The sequence below is a fragment of the Geotrypetes seraphini genome, chromosome 1 (genome assembly GCF_902459505.1).
Source record: "Geotrypetes seraphini chromosome 1, aGeoSer1.1, whole genome shotgun sequence".
NCBI lineage: Eukaryota > Metazoa > Chordata > Amphibia > Gymnophiona > Dermophiidae > Geotrypetes > Geotrypetes seraphini.
In genome coordinates this window covers 215213812-215235989 of record NC_047084.1, presented here as the reverse complement: position 1 = coordinate 215235989, position 22178 = coordinate 215213812, and the positions used below count along the sequence as shown (strand labels likewise).

The 22178-nt window shown below is 43.2% G+C and overlaps 2 protein-coding genes across 9 annotated transcripts in view; one reads left to right on the top strand and one right to left on the bottom strand.

Moving 5' to 3' along the window:
* Positions 1–2652: 2652 nt before the first annotated feature.
* On the top strand, positions 2653–4617 carry ZAR1 (zygote arrest 1). The gene is made up of 4 exons (XM_033945919.1): positions 2653–3328; positions 3926–4018; positions 4103–4177; positions 4337–4617. The coding sequence occupies exons 1-4, from the start codon at positions 2678–2680 to the stop codon at positions 4478–4480; spliced, it is 963 nt and encodes a 320-aa protein (XP_033801810.1). The 5' UTR covers positions 2653–2677; the 3' UTR covers positions 4481–4617.
* A 9058-nt stretch (positions 4618–13675) lies between these two features.
* Positions 13676–22178, bottom strand: part of FRYL (FRY like transcription coactivator) — a 768252-nt gene continuing 759749 nt past the window's right edge. For all 8 annotated transcript variants that reach the window (XM_033945802.1, XM_033945793.1, XM_033945809.1 and 5 more), the window contains one exon: positions 13676–15398. In XM_033945802.1, the coding sequence (XP_033801693.1) occupies positions 15140–15398 (259 nt within the window). In that variant the 3' untranslated portion in view covers positions 13676–15139. The remainder of the gene's footprint in view (positions 15399–22178) is intronic.

Sequence of the window (22178 nt, the reverse complement as noted above, 5' to 3'; positions counted from 1 at the left end):
TAGTTTATAAATCTTTCCTTTTGGCTGTCCTAATAATAATATTGTAATTTATAGCTAAAGAAACATATGATCAAGAAACTGTTTTATTTTACTTTTGTGATTATGATAAACATACCGAGGGCCTCAAATTAGTACCTGGCAGGTCGCATGTGGCCCCCGGGCTGTGAGTTTGAGACCACTGCCCTAGAACATCTTAGTTCTGTTCCAATAGGGAATTCTAGTCCTGGAGAAAACTTGAGATTCAGTTAGTTGGAATACCTTTAAAAAAACTATTAAAAAAACCCTACAATACAGAAACTTTGGAAACCCCTCCTTACAAGCCCCTTCTTATAAAAAATTACAGCAGATAAAGACCATATGGCCTTGCTGTGTAGTTTTTCACAAATATGGTAAAAATCATGTAATATCTGTGATTTCAAAATCTCAACTCATGCCAATATCACAGAATCTCTTTTCAAAATTCAATATATTATCTTATATATTTTTTTCATTTTACTTATTTTAATGTAAGTGATGTGCTCAGACCCACAACCTCAAATCATGAAATGTAAAATTCACCAGCACGGGTTGTCACAGCACCATCATAGCACCATTGGGTCCCTTTCCACCTCTTTCTTGCTTCATAAATTATTTTACTTGTTCTTTAAACAGTGATATTTATATTTGATATTATGAGGCAGTTTCTGCTGTTGTTCCCTGCATTAAAACACTGTATTCCTACTTGCTGTTAACTCCAAGCCGCTCATATCCCCTCCCCCCCGACTCAAGTTTCACCATTTTATGGCTTCCTCAAGTGGGGACGATGAAAACCGAAATCAACGGTGGAATGTCTTCATGCACCCTCACATTAAAAAATTATAATACTGTGCGGAACAATATAACTACAAAAACAATCAGTAACTAACAACTCGTGCTGGTGAATTTTACACTTCATTTTGTTTTGAGGTTGTGGGTCTGAGCACATCACTTACATTCAAATAAGTAAAATGAAAAAAATATATAAGATAATTTATTGAATTTTGAAATGAGATTCTGTGATATTGGCATGAGTCGAGACTTGCTGCGTAGTGCCAAAGGAGAGGTGCAGGATTACAGATACCCCTGTGCTCTGGATGTATACTCAACCCTCAAGGTCCCTCCTTCCAGAGGGTGGGCCACTTCTTAGCACTGGTAGAGACTGGCAGGGCCAATCTCAAATAAATACTAGAAACTAATGAAACTATTTCTGTAAGAAAGAGCTTCTCTGTGATGCACACTGATGAAACAGACAACTTGAACTGGGTTTGTAAACTGTATATTCATTGCAAATGAAACAAAAAATATATATCTTGTGTGGTGCCACTTCAAAGGTCTGGGACATTGCATTGGTATTGACAGTTGATTAAAGTGTTTTGAAAGCAAATTTACTAATTCCAGAATGGCCAAGTTACCTGTTCTAGGAGGGAGACTTTTTGGCCAGTCCTGGTCTTAAACTTGCATTCCCAAAGTAGTATAATATATGTAGTACTGTACAAGATATTAATCCATTGAAATCAGTGTTGCAGGTCCCATAAAGCATCAGGATGAGGTTGGCAGAAATCCAGGATCTCCCTCCTGAAATAGGCAACTTGGCAGCTCTGTTTACATGTGGAGATACTTAAAAAAAAAAAATCAGGAGCCTACTCTATGTGCACAGGAAAGCAGCTAAGACCCTCCTATCACCAGCCACCGTATACACAGCTCAGACTATTCACATATACTGTATCTCTGTGCTAAACCTTTACTGGACTTATTTCTGGGTCTCCTTTCTGTGGCTAGTTTATATTTTGTTGTGTGGAGTTTTTATGGCATGCACCTTTTCTTATTCTCATGATTCTCTGAAAAACAAATCTCTTTAGCAGGGTTAGGATGACTGCAGAAATCCGAGCAAAACCATCCTAATTAATTTAGAGGAAGGTAGGAATTTGAAAACACCCAGTGAAAAATGGTATAACAACTACAGGGCTCTAGGTATTTCAATAGGATGTTTATTTATTTTATTCAATTATCTATACCATTCTCCCAGGGTATGCAAGCATTTTTCCCTGTCTGTCCCAGCGGGCTCACAATCTAATGTACCTGGGGCAATGGGGGATTAAGTGACTTGGCTAGGGTCCCAAGGAGCAGCGTAGGTTTGAACCCACAACCTCAGGGTGCTGAGACAGTAGCTTTAACCACTGCGCCACACAGTTATCTAATCTAGAGCCTGAGTTTTATTGAGAGAATTTCAGCAGCCGGTTGTGCCCACTGTGTTTCTTTTTACTAGGTTACTTAGAATCCAACTCATGCCCCCTCCTAAACCAAAATCGAAAGAAACCAACCTGTCCCTAGGTTAAGCTCATTGGTTGTTCCACAGGCCCCTCAATGGCCTCTAATGAAAGGGCTCTAGGTATTTCAATCGGATGTTTGGAAACAGCTATCTAGTCTAGAACCTGAGTTTTATTGAGAGAATTTCAGCAGCCGGTTGTGTCCACTGTTTCTTTTTACTAGGTTTCTTAGAATCCAACTCATGACCCCCCTCCTAGACCAAAATCGAAACACACCAAACTTTCCCAAGGTTAAGCTCATTAGTTTTTCCACAGGCCCCGCAATGGCGCCGCTAATTAAAGGCGCTATTTAAGGAGGAGCCAGCTGGGGGGTCTAGCTTGGGCCAGACGTGATGGCAACGCTCTCGGACGAGGCGATGGAGAGTTACATGTATTCCACCTACAATCCTTACGCCTACAGGTACCTAAATCCTAAGGGTAAAGGGGGGGCCTGGCGGCAAAGGAGCTACCTGCCCACTTATGGAGACGATTATTTCGACAACTATCAAAGGGCCCAGCTCAAAGCCATCCTGTCTCAGGTGAACCCCAACCTGACTCCGCGCTTGCGCAAAGCCAACACCAAGGACGTGGGGGTGCAGGTGAACCCCCGGCAGGACGCGTCGGTGCAGTGCTCGCTGGGGCCCCGCACCCTGCCCAGGAGGCGGCGGGGGACCTTCCGGAAGCCGCAGGAGCCGGAGCAGGAGATCGGCAGCCCGGTGGCCTCGCCCCTCAAGACCGTGCGTTTCCCCCGGACCCTAGCCGTCTACTCTCCCCTGGCGGCCAGGAGCCTCGCCACCTTCCCGGCGGAGGCTCAAGAGAACCGAGGCTCCGAACAGGCGGAGGAGGAGGAGGAGGAGAGGAAGGGAGCAGACGAGAAAGAGGAGCCAGAAGCCAAAGGCCAAGCGGAGGGAGGGAAAGCGGAAGAAGCCTCCGAGGCTCCGGAGACGGAAGTAGAGAAGCAAGTGCAACAAGCCGCCGCCCAAAGCCTCCGGCCCAGTTTCCAGGTGAGAGCCGTGCAAGGGCTTCCGGTGGCAAGCAAAACGCGGGGACCTCTAATCTTAACAGCAGTCCAGCTTAACATGTAAAGCTCAGCTTTAAAGGTTCCCCCACCCCTGGATTGAGGCTGGGAGCAGGTCAAGAGTCCCGATGCCTCCCTTATATGTTACATGTAGGGAAGAGTTAAAACGCGGATCTTAACTGCGCGTCCTTAAAAACTTGAGGTCCGTGCCACCTTAAGACCTCTATGACAATTTACCTCTGGCGGATCCTAATGCTTTTCCCCTCCCTGTGCTAAGACTAAAAGTGACCCTTGCAGTTAAAGGTCCGCGTTTTACCTCTTCCCACATGTAAACGTATAAGGGAGGCATCGGGACTCTTAACCTGGTCCCAGCCTCAATCCAGGGGTGGAGACATTCAGAGTTAACCTTTAAAGGCTTTAACACAATGTATGTAATTTTAAACAAATAGTGTTTTTCGAGACTATCGGACGTCAATTAGTGGGAGCAGGGAAGCTGAAAGGACTTTCAGGTGGCTGGGGCTAGGCGGGTGTTTATTTCCGGTTTGGGATGCGTGTTCTAGTTGAGCCTTCTTAACTCTTGCAGTTCCTGGAACAGAAGTACGGCTACTACCACTGCAAGGACTGCAACCTCCGCTGGGAAAGCGCCTACGTCTGGTGTGTGCAGGGGACCAGCAAGGTAGGGACCGCAGGGGCCCATCTCTAAACAGCCTCGCCAGTGGGGACGCAGCTATTAAAGGAGTGCTCTTTTATTTTCTTGCAGGTCTATTTCAGACAGTTCTGTAGGACTTGCCAAAAATCCTACAATCCTTACCGAGTGGAGGATATCACTTGCCAGGTAAATCTGTCCTCCATAACCGAGGGAGTGGTCATATGAAACACTGAATTAGCTGCTCTCCTCTTAGTTTGGGGTGAATAGTTAGCATGCTGGTGATTTGGGGGGAGGGGGAGATTCCAGGCCTCGGTGGCTGAGCCTGCCCTCTGCTTCTATCCCCAGAGCTGCAAGCAGACGAGGTGTGTGTGTTCAGTGAAGCTCCGCCACGTGGACCCCAAAAGGCCCCACCGCCAGGATCTGTGCGGGAGATGCAAGGGCAAACGCCTTTCCTGCGACAGCACTTTCAGCTTTAAATACATCATTTAGTTCTGTGCTCTTTTTTTTTTTTTGTCTAAGGGATCTTGCTGTATATAGTTTAACAAGTATGTGAGTTTATTCATGTGAGGACCTGAAAATATCGGGCGGCTTAAATCATGAAATAAAGATGTTGGAAAAGCAGGCACTTTTCGCCGCCTTGAGCAGTTCTTAACTTTCTCCCTAATGTATGGTAATGGATTAGCTTTTTGAGTACTGCTATCAAGTTGACTTAAGGACTTGACTTAATATATCGGACTAGGGAGTGAACGCGAGGTGTATCCAATTTAGATCCTGCAAATAAGATGTTTAAAGAAACTTGCCCTGCTAATCCTAGCATTTGACTTATCTGCCTCGTGACTAGTAGAAAAAATACGGGCAGAGTTACCTCGGATCTTGATCTAAATTAAAACGCCAGTGATCTTGTATATTAGGTACTGCTCCAAAACGCCACTTCTCTTCCCCTCCCACGACAATTATCCTTATATTTAAGACTTAAGACTATATAAGATGTGGTAGGGGATTTCAAGACATTTAATATGTAATTAGGAGGATCCCAGCAGTAGCTTTACTTGAGTAAAAAGGTGGGCGTTGGCCTTGAACAGCCCTAGAATAAAATCTGCCTTAGCTACAAAGTCACCTATTGCACCTGGAGTCAGTTATCTTAAATCATACTAATTCTTTTCCATAACTACTTGAGCTGCTACAGATGCTCCCAAAGTAGTTTAATCACGGTGCCAAAATTGAAGCACAGATGTACTGACCACTCAAAAGTGCACTTTTGATAAAAGAAACAATCTAATTTTTTACTCTGGTAACTTAAATACTATGTTGTACTGCCTTTTTTTTTTTTTTTTTTTTTTTTTTTAAATTAATGCCAGCTTCCTTTACGCACTGAAATGAGCAATAACACAATGCCCAAGTTGTAGTTTCGTGCTTCCTTTTCTTCAAACTTGGGTGTTGGTAGAGCCTTATTCTAAGGTCCTTGTAGTTGGGTGAGGGAGCTCCCAGATTTGGCAATCAGGGCAATGGACTTCCAGGGCACAACTGTAAAAGTAGTTGTGGGAGTTAATTTGGTTTGACATGCATTACACACCCATCCCATTCTTATTGTAGAGTTTTAAGATGAGGCTTCTAGTGTCTTATTTCCAATTTAAAAAATTGAAATAGAAAATACCTACAAAAGTTTTACAATATGAAAACACTGATCTATACTATACATAGATACTTCTAGGAAGGTACAAAAATCTAATCAGTAGCTAAGGGACATTTACCTAAACTTACAATTTATAAATCCTTACTATTAAATTCCCTAAATCTTGTTTAACTCCATGAATCCCCTATGCTTCTGTGAGTCCCACAATGAGGATTAATAATTATAAGCTACTTTGCTGCATTTTGTTTAGTTTAGCGGCTCAATCAACTTAAATATTGAGCTGTGCAGAGACTTCATGTATACAAAAATCCAGTGATACTTCATCAAGATTAAACAAGAGGGTGAGGAAGAGAATTGCCAGGTTTAACTGCATACTGTACACAAGGATTAGCTAAAACTATTATCATAGGTCAATTAGGGGTTTATGGGAAAGCCCTTGGAGCCAGGTTTATTTTTAGTATTTAAATACCACTTATAACCTTTGGTTTACATTCAGGTACTTGAGCATTCCGTGATCTAGTGCTTACTGGACTCTCCCAAATTGAACACGATTGGCACTTTCATAAATTTCCTAAAAATTTATCTAAAATGCAATATCAGGGTTTTCAAGAATTGATATCCAATGAGAATATAGTTATCATCAAGGCAGACAAGGGAGGAACCACAGTTATTTTGAATAAAAATGACTGATATTGAAGCAAAATGCCAGTTACAGGATGTTATAGTATATAAGAAACTGGATAGTGATCCCACCCTAGAACTGTCTAAACTAATAAATGATTGGGTATTACAACATTACCATGATGGGAAGATTACATTCAAGAAATATCAATTTCTGATTCAGAAGTTTCTAAGGATCCCGGTGATCTACTTTGTACCTAAGATCCATAAATCATTGAACTCCTGTCCCGGCTGACCTATAGTTAATACTCGATCGTCTGTTTTAGATCCATTGTCACAATTTTTGGATTATTTCTTATGTACTGAAGCTAACAAAGTTAAATCATACCTAAAGGACACTTCACACTTTTTGTGAATATTGTACGGGGTACAACACACTACTGAAGATACTTGGTTGGCCACGCTCAATGTGACATCTTTATATACCCAAATTCCACAACCCCAAACTTTAGACATCATATTGGGGGTGCTTCAAAGTCAGACTACTCTCCACCGTGTTTCCACTGAGTTTTTGTTTCAACTAGCCAAATGGGTCATTAATGAAAATTATTTTGAACATCTGGGATAATTTTTCAAACAGATTCAGGGAGTTTCCATGGGGGCTACTCTGGCCCCTTCGGTTGCCACCTTATATATGGCAAAATTTGAAGATCTATTTGTAAATACAGCTACACAGTTTGCTAAGATACCCCTTTGGACTAGATTTTTAGATGACATTTTTTCTTTTGGAGGGCTTCTCAGGATGAATTCATAGAATTTATCAATTATCTTAACTCAGTGGATGCCCAAATAAAATTAACTTTGACATACCATCAACAAAAGATATAATTTTTGGACCTGAATGTTGAAAAGAATAGTGAGGGGTTTTCCACTACAGTGTATAGAAAACCAGTGTCCCGTAACACCCTCCTACATTTTCCCAGTCACCATCCATAGAGAATGACATGGTGACGAAATTCATCACCGTTCCCATCCCCGCGGATAACCGCAGGAAACCATCTTCTTGTCATTCTTTAAGGAGAGAGGGAAGAATCAGAGTATAATTGGGCACAACCACTGACCCACAAGCTTTGCTTTGAAGAATGCTGGTGTAGAAGGACTGAGTTTGAAATAGACACTAAAAAATGACATGGGATTATTTCCCGCGGTTATCCGCGGGGACGGGAACAGTGATGAATTTTGTCACCGTGTCATTCTCTTGTTTCATTGCTCATTTAGGATACCCTCTGTTATAAACCTTTGTTCCAATAATTGAGCTTGATGTTTAAATTCATCTAAATCAGAGCAATTTCCCTTAATTCTTAAAATTTGACTGATCGGTAAGTTGAACGTTAAATTTTAAAGTTCAACTTACCGATCAGTCAAATTTTAAGAATTAAGGGAAATTGCTCTGATTTAGATGAATTTAAACATCAAGCTCAATTATTGGAACAAAGGTTTATAACAGAGAGTATCCTAAACGAGCAACGAAACAAGCTTTTTTTGAGAGCTAGCTATGCCCAAAGAGATCTGCTAATAAGGGAGAAAAACAAACCAGGCTGTGGAAGAAAGAATTACATACTCTGGGGCAGCTAATAAGCTGGTGCAGCTTATGAGGAGTCATTGGCATGTACTTGAATTACATACTGGTTTTCAACAATTCCTTATGATTACTAGTGCGGATTCAATACATAGGGCTCCTTTTACTAAGGTGTGCTAGTGTTTTTAGTGCGCGCTAAACGAAAAATACTAACGCAAGCTCTATGGAGGCGTTAGCGTTTAGCACATACAGTATTGCAGCGCGCGCTAAAACCGCTAGTGTACCTTAGTAAAAGGAAACCATAATTCTCCCGTGAAAGACTGTACAGTATACATGGGACAGTGGAGTGGTGTTTCTAAGGTCTTCACCAAAGATAGCATGTAATGTGTATGAAGCAAGAACAGTTAAAATAAGGATAACCTTAGAGTTACTTGAATGAGCATTTCATAAAGCTGACATATTACAATTAATAAATTCAGGAAATTTTTTTTTTCTACTTTTGCTGTCTGAGCATTGCTTTGGTCTTCTGCTTTTCTCTTAACTCTCTCCAGGGTTGACTGTTCAATTTGAAATTTCTTCTTTATGTGTCTTATCTATCCTGTCCCTTGTCTTCCCTCTATGTCTGTGTTCCTGTGCTCTGACCAGAGCCAATATCTCTTTTGTGTTCCTGTCCCTCATGTCTGGCTTATCTCCTCTTTTTCTCTCCTCCTGTACCACTTGACCCCCTCCCCTCACTTCTATAGAAAGTCTGGCAGCTCTCTCTCCCTCCCTTCCTCCAAGTGGGTCAGTGTCTCTCCCCAGTAGTGCTCGATTCACCGATTCATTTCGGGTGAATCTATTTGAATTGATTCAAAACCCCCAAAAATTGTCCTCCCAATTCATTGACCCTTCTCCCTTGCCCCCTAAAGCAGGATCGGCAGCGCTGCCTCTTGCTGGCAGGCGCTGCTGCTCCTGCTTTAGAGGGCAAGGGTCAGTCAGGAAGTGCTGCAGTGTCCGGCTTCCCCTCCTGCGCCTCCCTTTATCTGATTGCAGCAGAGAGCAGCCTGCAGAAAGGATCGCGGGTACTTTAGCGATCGTTGCAGGTTGCCATAGGCCTCAGGAGCTGTCTTCCCTCTGCCGCAAACCTGCCTCTGACGTCAGAGGAGGGGCTGGACCGTGGCAGAAGGACGACAGTTCCTGAGGCCTATGGCAACCTGCAAGGATAGCTAAAGTACCCGCGATCCTTTCTGCTGGCTGTTCTCTGCTGCAATCAGGTAAAGGGAGGCGCGGGAGGCCAGAGGGGAACACACAGGCCTTCCGGGGGAGGGGGGTAGGCCTTCAGGGGGGAGGTTCAATCCTTCGGGGGGGGGGACAGGCAGGACTTCAGGGATGGACAGACCTTCAGGGGAGGGGGCCCTGGTGTAGAAGTACACGGAGGGAGGGAAGGGGGGTTCAAAAAGACATGCATATGCCGGACTTTGGGGGGGAAGAAATAATGGGTCTAAAAATAGGAGTGGGAGAGAGATGGTGGATAATGGGATTTAGGGAGGGAAGGAACAGAAAGGGAGAGAAGTTGGACACAAGGGATGGTATGAAGGGGGGATAGAGATACTGGATAGGAGGGTAGTTGGGAACAGAAAGGGAGAGATGGTGGACCCTGGGGTGGTGGGGAAGGAGGGAGAGATGCTGGATGAAAGGGTAGTTGAGAAAAGGTAGATCTGTGGATGGAAATGAAAAAAAGGAAAGATGCCAGACCTCCAGGGGAGAGAAGGGAAACGGAAGGGAAGGACAGAGATAGAAGATTGATGGTTCGCACGGATAAAGAAGAAAAGAAGGAGACTCTGGTAAGCAAGTTATTAGAAGACAACCAGAGCCTGGGACAAACAAGATTTGAACAAAAGGTAGAAAAATGAATTTTATTTTCTGCTTTGTGATTACAATATGTCAGATTTGGAACGTGTATCCTGCCAGAGCTGGTATTAGACTGCAAACGTGATCTAGGATTTAACAGAGAGGAAAAGTCTTTTTTGTTTGTTTATTTTGTTTACACCACAGCGCCAATGTGGGTAGGAGAAGGCAAAGGGGGTGAAGAGGCTATAAAATAAACCCACCAGGATGTTTGAAAAAAAATCACAGGGCAACAAAACAAAGGAGAAAGTCCAACTTTGTCTGCAGAAAAAACCAAGCAGGAGAAACAAACAAAACTGCAAACAGTGTACAAGATGCAGGCAAAAATTTATTGTACCAAAATAAGTAAAATAAAACCCTTTTACCAATCAAGGGACCTGACACGGTCTGTGTTTCGAACAAACCTTCGTCAGGGGTCCATGGTGAAAAAGGTTGGGACATACCATAAAAAATGAAGATAAGTAACAAAGTGCCTGTATATTGTGTTCACCGAGGATTGCTGCAAAAAGTAAAGCGTCTCAAGGAAGCAGTAAAAAGAGGCTGCAAAACTGCTGTGAATTTGAGCTAGCATAAAAAAGGAGGAGGAGGAGGGGGGCATCACCCAATTGGGCAGGAAAATCAAATCGAATTGGAAAATCAATTCAATAGACTGAATCGAATCAAAATTTTTTTTCTTGAATTGGGCAGCACTACGCCCCAGGTCCAGTATCTGCCTCTCTCTCTTCCCTCTGCTTCTCCCCCACCCATATTTGTTTACTATCTTTACCCTCCACTTTGCTTCAGGTCTCTCTCTCCTTGTCTTCTTCTCCTTTGATCCAGGCTGTCTTCCCTTCACCCTTTCCCCATGTGCCTGGGTCCAGCATCTCCCTCCCATGCACACGCATAGGTCCGGCCTCTGCCTACTTTCATTCCCACCCCCTGGTCCTCCAAATGCTGGCAGGTTGCTGCAGCGCTAAGCTACTCTCTGCCCAGTGCGGTCTTTCCTCTGCTGCATCTCTGCCTGATGCAACTTCCAGTTTGGGTGGAGCATGACAGAGGAAAAGCACAGGTAAACAGAAAGCAGCCTCCAAACACTGGAAGGTGTTTGAAGGCTGCCAGTACCTGTTATCAAAACTGGCAGGCCGCAGCAGAGGCAGTGCTGGAGGACTGGGGGAAGGCAGAATGGAGGAGAAGATAGACAGATACTGAACTTGTGTGGGTGTATGGGTGGGGAGAAACACCAGTCCTGGGCAAAGAAGGGATGGTGAGAATGAGTTCCAAATTCAGGTTGCACTATTATTGGGTGGCCTTGGGCATTTTGCCAGGCTTGCTCAATGGTAGCTACAGCTCTGGTAAGGAGAGTTGCAAGATGGGTAAGTTAACTGAAGCATCTGCTAAATATGCCCCTATGGATTATGACACAACAGTTACGGTAATTCCAAGTTTGTTACATATAAACTCTAAGAATATTCTAGGGTAAATCTAAAGTTAGAGAGTTTTTAAATCTTTTCTTCCTACAATGGTCTGCAGAGACAGCACATAGACAAAAAGCAGTTGGGTTCAGGCAGCAACAGAATCAAGGTTTACTAAACATTTGCAGGCTTTAGCCCTTTTATTTGGATAGTTAGGAAGAGAAATCAAGTTTGATGTGTCCCAGCCCTGTTTTCTCTCCACTTTTTGATTTTGGCTGGTGTTTTGCCAGATTATCTAGAAATCCCTTTTGAGCTTTCTGTGATTTTGATAAGGAAGGGGTTTTATATGAGTTAATTCCTTTAATATAGTTAATGATAAGCTGTTTCGGAGATAGAAGAGAATGTAGAAAGGAGGAATTTCTTTATAGGACACTGGTCTCAGCTGCTGCTGAGAATCGCACACTGGTGTCCTATGCAGAATTGTTTCACCCCATCTAGCTGGTTAGAGAATCACACCTGATCGCGGCAAGGGAATCCCCCTGCTGCGATCAGCTGAGCGGCCACAGCAGGGAACCCCCAAGGCCCCCTGCCAAGTCGGCTGGCAGGAGTGATGCCCACTCTTCCCTACTGCCACCCTCTGGAACTTTCCCCCTCCCCTGCCAAAACCCCCCCCACCTTTTAAGATGAAAGTCCGGCTGGAGGGTTGCATAGATCCTCCGGCAGGCCGGCCACTACAAAATGGCGGGCCTTCCCCTTATCAATGCACAGATGCTTAAGGCCCCTTAGCCAACCACAGTCTTAGGCTTCCTTCCCAGCGCATCCTGGGATGCAGTAGGAGTAACCTAAGACTCCGAATGGCCAGATATCTAAGGCCCCTTTCCATGACCAGTCGGAGTCTTAGGCCACTCCCACTGCATCCCAGGATGCACTGGGAAGGAGGCCTAAGACTGGTTGGCTGAGGGGCCTTACGCATCTGGGCAAATTGGAGCCTTAGGTCCCTCCCAAGTGCATCCCAGAATGCACTGGAGAGGTCCACCATTTTGCAATGTCAGGCAGGCCTGCCAGAGGGTGTATGCATCCCACTGGCTGGACTTTTATCTTAAGAAAGTATTGGGGAGGGGTATAAAAGTGAGGGGGTGTCATTGAGTGTGGGGGATTCCTGGGGGGTGGCGGCAGGAGGGTGTGGGCATCCTTCTTGCTGCAGGATTTCTCAGGGGGAGGGGAGGGGACATTGGCAGTTCCGGCAGGAGGGAGTGGGCATCCCTCCTGCCGATTGACTTCAAGGCGAGATGTGTGTTTTCCATGCCACGGCTGCTCAGCTGATTGTGGCAGATAGATTTCTTTGCCTGATCAGCTCAGCAGCTACATCTATTCAAGCTCGCCCAAGGCCACTTCCGGGTGAAATCATGCCCAGCCTTGGGTGAGCTTAAGTTTCCCGACGTGTCTCCCTGCACCAGTGACAGATGCCTACAGTATAGGCAGCCTGCCTTGGTTTTTTTTTTAAAAAAAGAAAACTTGCATCCCGATTGGCTGGTTAGACAGCAGTAGGACGCCTACCGCTGCTTACTGTTTATAGAATTTGCCCCCAAATGTACTGCTGGTACTATTACATTAAGGAGAAGAAGTTTATAGAAGTGAAAGGTAGGATGGAACACACAGGAGAAGGAGATATGATTGTGCACTTGTAAACTGAAATAATATTTGTAATTTTATGGATTTAATTTCTGTGGAATATTTGTATCAGGTTATCAAAACTGAAGACATATAAATTAAAGCATCATGTACCACTAAATAAAATTACATGCTCTCATTCAATAATTACTTATTAAACAAAATCACCAGATGGATTACCACACTGTTAATTAAAAAAATAAAAATAAAAATGCAGTGATTCGAGTGTGCCTTGATGACTTAAAACAGTGGGTTCTCAATCTAGTCCGTGGAGCACACCCAGCCATTCAGGTTTTCAGGATATTCACAAGGAATATGTATGCTATAGATCAGTGGTCTCAAACTCGCGGCCCAGGAACCACATGCGGTCCACCAGGTACTATTTTGAGGCCGTTGGTATGTTTATGATAATCCCAAAAGTAAAATAAAACAGTTTCTTGATCATAATAAGTCTCTTTAGCTATAAATTACAATATTATCATTAAGACTTAGCCAAAAGGAAAGATTTATAAACTATAAAGAGTTTTACCTCATGCAAAATTGTCATTTCTTTAATAAGACATTAACTATTTTTTTTCTGAGGCCCTCCTAGTACCAACAAAACCAAAATGTGGCCCTGCAAAGGGTTTGAGTTTGAGACCACTGCTATAGATCTGTTAAACTGGCATGCACTGCCTTTTTTGTATATCTCATATCTGAAAACCTGACTGGCTAAGTGTGCTCCAAGGACTGGGTTAAGAACCACCAAGTTAAGAGATTTGTTTTTAAGGTAATGATGCATGCAGAATAGATAACCCCACAAAAAGGGAAAATCTAAAAACTTTAAATGATAATGTTAACCTCTAAACCAAATGAGAGAAATTATTTAAAAACACAGGACACTCCCCTTCAGAGCACAAGAATCTAGGAAGTACATTCATTTATTTCTTTTACCAAATATTATTGGTATCAAAAGAAATCTCTTCATTTTGTACTACAGGATTTATCTTTTGTTATCCTTTACAATGAAACTGCATTACCAGTTATTTGCTTTGTACTTTCGTTCAGTTGTCCTTCCAACTCTATCTTTCAAGCTTTTCAAACTATACAAAGTGCAGATAATGTATTCTACTACCAGTATCCGCAACTATCTCATTAGCTTTGTACATCTAAACTCCTATAACAGTGCAGTGCACAAATGTACAAGAAAAATAATGATTTTACACTATACAGCTTGCAGAATATTTACAGAATAAAATAAGTTATCTTTTTCTAATGACAACTGCTGACAGGCAGCATATATTTAAAGTCTCTGCAGGCAGCTACTTTGGTTAGTTCTTATGAATGTGTAACATAAGCACTGATCAGAGAACTGAGCAGCATTCCAATAAAGTTTACAGATATATTATTTCTTTTAGAAATGCTGGGACAGCCCAGTTTAAAATAATATTAAATTTCCTAACATTTGCACGCTGTGAGGTGTTAGACCTAATAAAATAAAATCTCTCCAAAAATAATCTTGCAGTGCTTTTTTAGTCAGACTCTGGGATATATACACACTTCTCACACACCTTAAAAATGCAGCGTTCGCATGTTCATTCATTCCAACACACAAACAAAATAATTCCGCATTATAAACAAGGCAAAAAACAATACCGAGGAAACTGATGGTTTCTGCAATGTCTTCATAAGCCATCTTCTGCCATAAACTGACTGCATATTCTCATAGTGCTGAAGGGTAGATACTGCAGTGCTGGTTAGCCAGTAAGCCTTGCAGGTCCTCAGCCAAAAGAAGCCAGCCTTATTTTAGCATTATGTCATCTTGCATGTAATGGCCTCAGTGATAGTTTGAGGCTAATATTGCAACCCCTCTTAAGTTTCATTTTATAGAATATACATTGCTATGCATACTTTTAGCCCTTTTGAGTTCATGTAGTTTGTTAGTAAATGACAGAAAAATATTTTGCTGCCTACACAATTGTGTGCAGCAACAATAGTCATCAGATAGTCTTTTATGCTAGTTTGAGGATCTCCCTTTTACGATGAAGTCCTTTCTCTCTTACAGCAGAACAGTAGTAGGCCATCCGTTGTCAATGATGCTACAAAAATAGTCCCGTGGAGTTATTTATGAAAGGTGCTTGGTAATATGCTTAAAGTACCAGGGTGGGTTGAAAAATTTGGTAAAAAAGCAAGTTAAACAACATGGTCTCCATTTCCAGTTTTTTCGCAAGCTATTTTTCCTACGATATGAAAAAAAACTGGAAACTCACTGGACTAAGCATATAGCCCTTGATGGAGACTACACTACTTGACTTGCTTTTTTACCAAATTTTTCAAACCACCCTCGTAAGCTGTTCAGCCTTGATGTCCAAATAGCACCCATTTCGTCAAAATCCAGTGTTCACCATATTTCCTATGGATGGAGCTTTTGCTAGAAACTGGTAGGACTGCACAATGCGTAGTGACTCTCGAATCTCTAGATTAAGTTCCATCAGTTTTGAAGCGGCTTCTGACATATCTTGGTTGGAGTCCACAACTGCAAAACTGCCAGTCTGGCCTAGTGTCTGATGACGGAAATATATATGCAACAAGGTTTGGACAGGATCATCTTCTATATCGCCAAATATGTAATTGGGCCAAATAGACCTGTAAAAATAACAAATTTACCTGTTAATTAAACCAGTGATTCCCAACCCTGTCCTGGAGGAACACCAGGCCAATCAGGTTTTCAGGCTAGCCCTAATGAATATGCATGAGAGAGATTTGCATATGATGGAAGTGATAGGCATGCAAATTTGCTTCATGCATATTCATTAGGGCTAGCCTGAAAACCCAATTGGCCTGGTGTTCCTCCAGGACTGAATTAAACAATACAATCTGTAAATAATCAAAACTGTATGCAGCTATATAGGTTTAGCTATTCTTGCAGCTTTTGAAATTACAAAGGAGCTTTTCCTTTAACTCTCTCTGTGGACTTATGATTAAGATCATATGACTTGCCAAGCAAAGGCAGATCAATGATCTATTGAGCATTACATCTTGTCTCCAAAAATGGCAAGCCTGAGTTAACTGGAAGAATCCAGAAGATCCTAATAAAAAAGTCAATTCTTGATTGTTCACGCCTACAAATGTGACCTGGAGATCTTCACTGGTAAGACGTTGCTGTAAATTGCTTACAAACCTGGGAAAAGGGAAACCTAAAGCTAAACAGATAAGCTCAGTAACTTATTTTATTTAAAGTTCTCTGTTCACTTAGAAAGGGAGTTTTAGGGATAGTTTTTGGTTTTCTGTTGTTGTTTGTTGTTGTGTGTGTTTTTTTCTTAGCACAGGAGTCCTTAGGCTAGCATTTCAAGGGGCTATTTTTAAATTGGTTTATTATCAGTATAAAGCATAGCTGATAGGCACACGCAGCTTCAGATTAGACTTTTTTAAACTTAGTTTTGTCTTTTGAAACAGCTATCAAAAACTAAAAGCAAACTATTACTAGAGAAAGTAACATTTACAGAGAACTTTGCAGGAGTTTTCTTTTAGGAAAACAACAACAAAAGCCCAACAAAGTTCCACAGCGATGAAGGAATACCAAAACAAGACGACGACTGTGGAGTGCAATGTTCTTGAAGTCTTGTTTTATTGAGAGCGGTGAATGATATCAGATAAAATGCAATACATTCATTGAGTCGACGGACTTGACATGGTCCATGTTTCTGCTAAAACAAGCCTTCCTCAGGGGTTCAGGTCAGTTATCACCACTAAGGATACCAAAATGGATGTCAGTGCAATTAAAATACTCCTTACTCCAGGAGAGGTCCAAACTAAATGCGACAAGCTCCTGGCAGATGAAAATTAATGTGGACAAATGCAAAGTGATGCACATTGGGAAGAATAACCCAAATCACAGTTACCAGATGGTAGGATCCACCTTGGGGGTTTGCGCCCAAGGAAAGGATCTGGGTGTCATTGTAAACAATATGATGAAACCTTCCACCCAATGTGTAGCGGCGGCCAAAAAAGCAAACAGGATGCTAAGAATTATTAAATAAGGTATGATTAACAAGACTAATAACGTTATAATGCCCCTGTATAGCTCCATGGTGTGTTCAATTCTGGTCTTCTTATCTCAAGAAAGATATAGTGGTGCTAGAAAAGTTTCAAAGAAGAGCGACCAAGATGATAAAGAGGAATGAACTCCTCTCGTATGAAGAAAGATTAAAAAGGTTAGGGCTCTTCAGCTTGGAAAAGAGACATCTGAGGGGAGATATGATTGAAGTCTACATAATCCTGAGTGGAGCAGAACGGGTACAAGTGGATCAATTTTTCACTCCTTCAAAAATTACAAAGACTAGGAGACACTTGAAGTTACAGGGAAATACTTTTAAAACAATTGGAAGAAATATTTTTCCACTCAGAGACTAGTTAAGCTCTAGGACACATTGCCAGAGGTTGTGATAAGAGCGGATAGCATAGCTGGTTTTAAGAAAGGTTTGGACAATTTCCTAGAGAAAAAGTCCATAGTCTGTTATTGAGAGAGACATGGGGGAAGCCACTGCTTGCCTTGGATTGGTAGCATGGAATGTTGCTACTCCTTGGGTTTTGGCCAGGTACTAGTGACCTGGATTGGCCACCGTGAGAACAGGCTACTGGGCTTGATGGATCATTCGTCTGACCCAGTAAGGCTATTCTTATGTTCTTAATGTTATACATAAATAAATGAAGCAGTCATTTATCTAGGAACTTTACCATCCTAGCATTTCCTGATATATTTATCCAATAAATACTTTGGTAATTTAAATCACCCATTATTACAGTGTTGCCAAACTTGATAGTTTTCCTAATTTTTGTTAACATTCCATTCAGAAAACTCTTGAAAACCTACCTATTCGATATATTTTTGTAATCCAAGACTAGGATTTAATAATTAATCTTTCATTCTGTTGTAATTTCTGAGATTGTCTCAGAATCTTAAGTTGTGAACCGCACAGAACTAAAATATGGTTATGCAGTATACAAATAATAATGTAATGTAATATATATTGCACCAAAGCCCTTACGAGTTCATGGCAGATAACAATAAAGTATCAGCCACTGGAAACAAATCCAAACACAGCGAAATGGCAAATATTCATACATATTATAAAATGCATACAAGTAATAACATCAATTTAATGATAAAACTTTCTTAAACAAAAATGCTTTAAAAAGTTTTTCAAAAACTGTATAACAGCCTTCTGATCTAATTAAAACAAGAAGATCATTCCAATTAAGGGAGCCTAATAGAAAAAAGATGCACCGGAAGAAAAAATTCCATAAAGCATGACCTGCTTACCTATACTAATGTAATTAATTCCATTAAATAATGTGGCACTTGACCATATATAGTCAAACCTTGGTTTTCGAATAATGCGGTTTGCGAGTGTTTTGCAAGACGAGCAAAACATTCTTGCAAATCTTGCCTCGCAAACCGAGCATTGACTCGATCTGCGAGCCCCCACCCCTGAGAACCGGCATCGCCCCCCGCCCGTCCAAACCCTTACCGCAATTGGGCACCGGCATGCAGCACCAACCCACAGGACTTGTCGGTCCTGAAGGAACCTGCCGGTGATCTCTCCTGGGCCTTGAGCATCTGTGCATGCTCAAGGCCTTCTAGCGCCCACTCTCTCCGAGATTCTAATGAGATTCTCGGGTTTCTCTGAGAATCTCATTAGAATCTCGGAAAGAGCAAGAGCCAGAAGGCCTTGAGCATGCGCAGATGCTCAAGGCACAGCAGAGACCACCAGCAGGCTCCTACGGCACTGGCACCTCCTGTGGGTTGGTGCTGCGTGTCAGTGCACGATCACGGTAAGGATTAGGAAGGGCAGGCGGGCGATGCCGGTTCTTGGGCGTGGGGTGGGCAAAGCTGGTTACCAGGGGTGGGGTAGAAGCATGCCAGTGGCCTCGGGGGTGGGGGCTCTTTTTGGGATGAGGTGGGGTGGAGTGGAAACGCGCCAGTGGCCTTGGGGGGGGTCTTTTTGGGATGTGGAATGAATCACCTGCGTTTCTACTAACTGCTATGGGGAAAGTTGCTTTGATATACGAGCACTTTGGCTTACGAGCATGCTTCTGGAACAAATTATGCTCGCAAGCCAAGCTCTACTGTATATTTAAAATCATAACACAAAGCTTAAAGTAAATTCTTACATTTACTGGTAACCAATGTAATTTAATAATATATAGTGTGAGTCTATCATATTTAGAAAAAGAAAATATTACCCTAACTTCAGTGTTCTGCACTGTTTTTAATCTCTTTAAAAACCCTTAGCACATCCCAGATTGACTATTCTGGGAGAGAATAAGGTCCAGATTCACTAAAGATAGTGGAGTCAATCGCTGTTGGCCGATTCCTGGCCGATTTTAAAACAGCGATTGATTCACTATCTGTTTTGCATGCAAATGATTTGCACGCAAACTCCCGACTCAAAGTGATTGAGTTGGGGCAGAGCCCTGACTAGTGACAGGAGAAGCAGCTTTTTTCCTTTTCTAAAAAAAAAAAAAAAATCGGGCAGATATTTTGCCAAGGGAGGAGCCTGAGGGGCCTGAGCACCGGGGCGGGGCCTAAGGCCCCAGTTCATTGAGGGAGGCCTATGGAGGAGGGACTGAGCACCCCTCCTTCTCCCAACGTTTAAAAGGTATGCTGGGCCGGTTCCGACAGCAGGAGGGAGTTGGCATCCCTCCTGCCATGTTGGGGGGAGGGGATTAGTTTTATGTTGGCAGGCGTCTGGTGGCAGGAGGGAGTTAACATCCCTCCTGCCATATTCGCTCGGGCAGGGAGGGCAGCGTCGGGTGGAGCGGCTGGTGGCAGGAGGGAGTGGGCATCCCTCCTGCCATCTGTGGGTCGTGAGGGGGGGGGCGCATATGCTGGGGGAGGAGGGGCAGCGGTTTTTTGACATGTCTGCCTGTCTTTTCAGTTTTTTTTAATGGGGCAGATAAAGACAGGCAGACTTGTCATAAAACCGGCAGACCTGTCGGTAACACTGTTCCTGACAGGTCTGCAGCAGTCGAATTTTAGGATAGTAAAATCTGATTGAAAATAGCCAAGCAATTATTAGTGAATCAATCGCTTGGCTATTTTGCATGGGATTTTACTAATTTACATGGGTTGATTGGATCGTTAAGTGGGCGGTGGGCCGCTTAGTGAATCGGTTCGAGGTCTGGGAACAATCACAAAACCAGTAAAACTGGGGGATAAAGGTGAGCCGGTTGATATAGTGTATATAGGCCAAGGGCCACTGCGGGAGCGGACTGCTGGGCACGATGGACCATTGGTTTGACCCAGCAGTGGCAATTCTTATGTTCTTAGATTTTCAGAAAGCTTTTGATAAAGTTCCTCATGAGAGGCTCCTGAGAAAATTAAAGTGTCATGGGATAGGCGGCAAAGTTCAGTTGTGGATTAGGAATTGGTTATCGGATAGAAAATAGAGGGTAGGATTAAATGGTCATTTTTCTCAATGGAGGAGAGTAAACAGTGGAGTGCCACAGGGGTCTGTACTAGGACCGGTGCTATTTAACTTATTTATAAATGATCTGAAAATGGAAACGACGAGTGAGGTGATTAAATTTGCACATGTCACTAAACTATTCAAAGTTGTTAAAACACATGCGGATTGTGAAATATTGCAGGCGGACCTTAGGAAATTGGAAGACTGGGCGTCCAAATGGCAGATGAAATTTAATGTGGACAAATGCAAAATGATGCACATTGGGAAGAATAACCTGAATCACAGTTATCGGATGCTTGGGTCCAACTTGGGGATTAGTGCCCAAGAAAAGGATCTGGGTATCATCGTAGACAATACGATGAAACCATCTGCCCAATGTGTGGCGGCAGCCAAATAAGCAAACAGGATGCTAGGAATTATTAAAAAAGGGATGGTTAACAAGACTAAGAATGTTTTAATGCCCCTGTATCGCTCCATGGTGTGACCTAATCTGAAGTATTGCATTCAATTCTGGTCTCCTTATCTCAAGAAAGATATAGTGGCGCTAGAAAAGGTTCAAAGAAGAGCGACCACGATGGTAATGGGGATGGAACTCCTCTCGTATGTGGAAAGACAAACAGTTAGGGCTCTTCAGCTTGGAAAAGAGATGGCTGAGGGGAGATATGATTGAAGTCTACAAAATCCTGAGTGGAGTAGAACAGGTACAAGTGGATCGATTTATCACTCCATAAAAAATTACAAAGACTAGGGGGACACTCGAAGTTACAGGGAAATACTTCTAAAACCAATAGGAGGAATTTTTTTTTTCACTCAGAGAATAGTTAAGCTCTGGAACGCATTACCAGAGGATGTGGTAAGAGCAGATAGGGTAGCTGGTTTTAAGGAAGTTTAGACAAGTTCCTGGAGGAAAAGTCCATAGTCTGTTATTGAGAAAGACATGGGGTAAGCCACTGCTTGTCCTGGATTGGTAGCATGGAATATTGCTACTCCTTGGGTTTTGGCCAGGTACTAGTGACCAGTGTTCCCGCTAAGCTGCGCTGGCCTGCGTTCGCGCACAAAATATTACATCGCAGCGCACAAGTTTCTCTTCACAGCGCACACACGCGTCGCAAAGGTAAGGGGAGGTAAGGTAAGGGGACGCATTGGGGGGATTGCACTTCCCCACAATTGCCATGCTTCGGTTCCTCTTCTTCCTTCCTTCCTCCCCCCCCCCCCCCCGCGGGACCCTGCGGCACCATCAACTCTTACTCCCTCTAATGTCGGCCCTGCAGCTCCAGACTTCCTCGCACCTTCTCCCCTCCCCCTTTGGATCGCTATTATTTTAAATGTTATAGCCGCGGAGCTGTATCCATCAGTGGAGATGTCTAACCTCGGCCTGCCCCGGAACTCTTACTGCAACAGTGACTTCCTGTTCCTGCCTAGACGGGCGGCTGCTGCAGTAAGAGTTCCGGGGCAGGCCGAGGTTAGACATCTCCACTGATGGATACAGCTCCGCGGCTATAACATTTAAAATAATAGCGATCCACAGGGGGAGGGGAGAAGGTGCGAGGAAGTCTGGAGCTGCAGGGCCGACATTAGAGGGAGTAAGAGTTGATGGTGCCGCAGGGTCCCGCGGGGGGGGGGGGGGAGGAAGGAAGGAAGAAGAGGAACCGAAGCATGGCAATTGTGGGGAAGTGCAGAGCTGCAGGGAAGAGTGTTGCGGTACCCAGCTGGAGGGAGAAGGAAGATGAGGGAGGGAATTAAAGGAGATGCCAGGGCTTGGAGCGTAGGAGGAAGGTATGCCAGTCTAAGGGAAAAGGAAGGGGGAGATGTGAGAGCATGGAGGGGGAGCGAAAGATGGAAGAAAAGGAAAGGAGAGAGATGCCAGAGAATCAGGGAAGGGGAGATACCAGACTATGAGGAGAGGTGTGGGAGAGGGAAGGCGAGGAGAGAGATGCCAGACCAATGGGGTGAA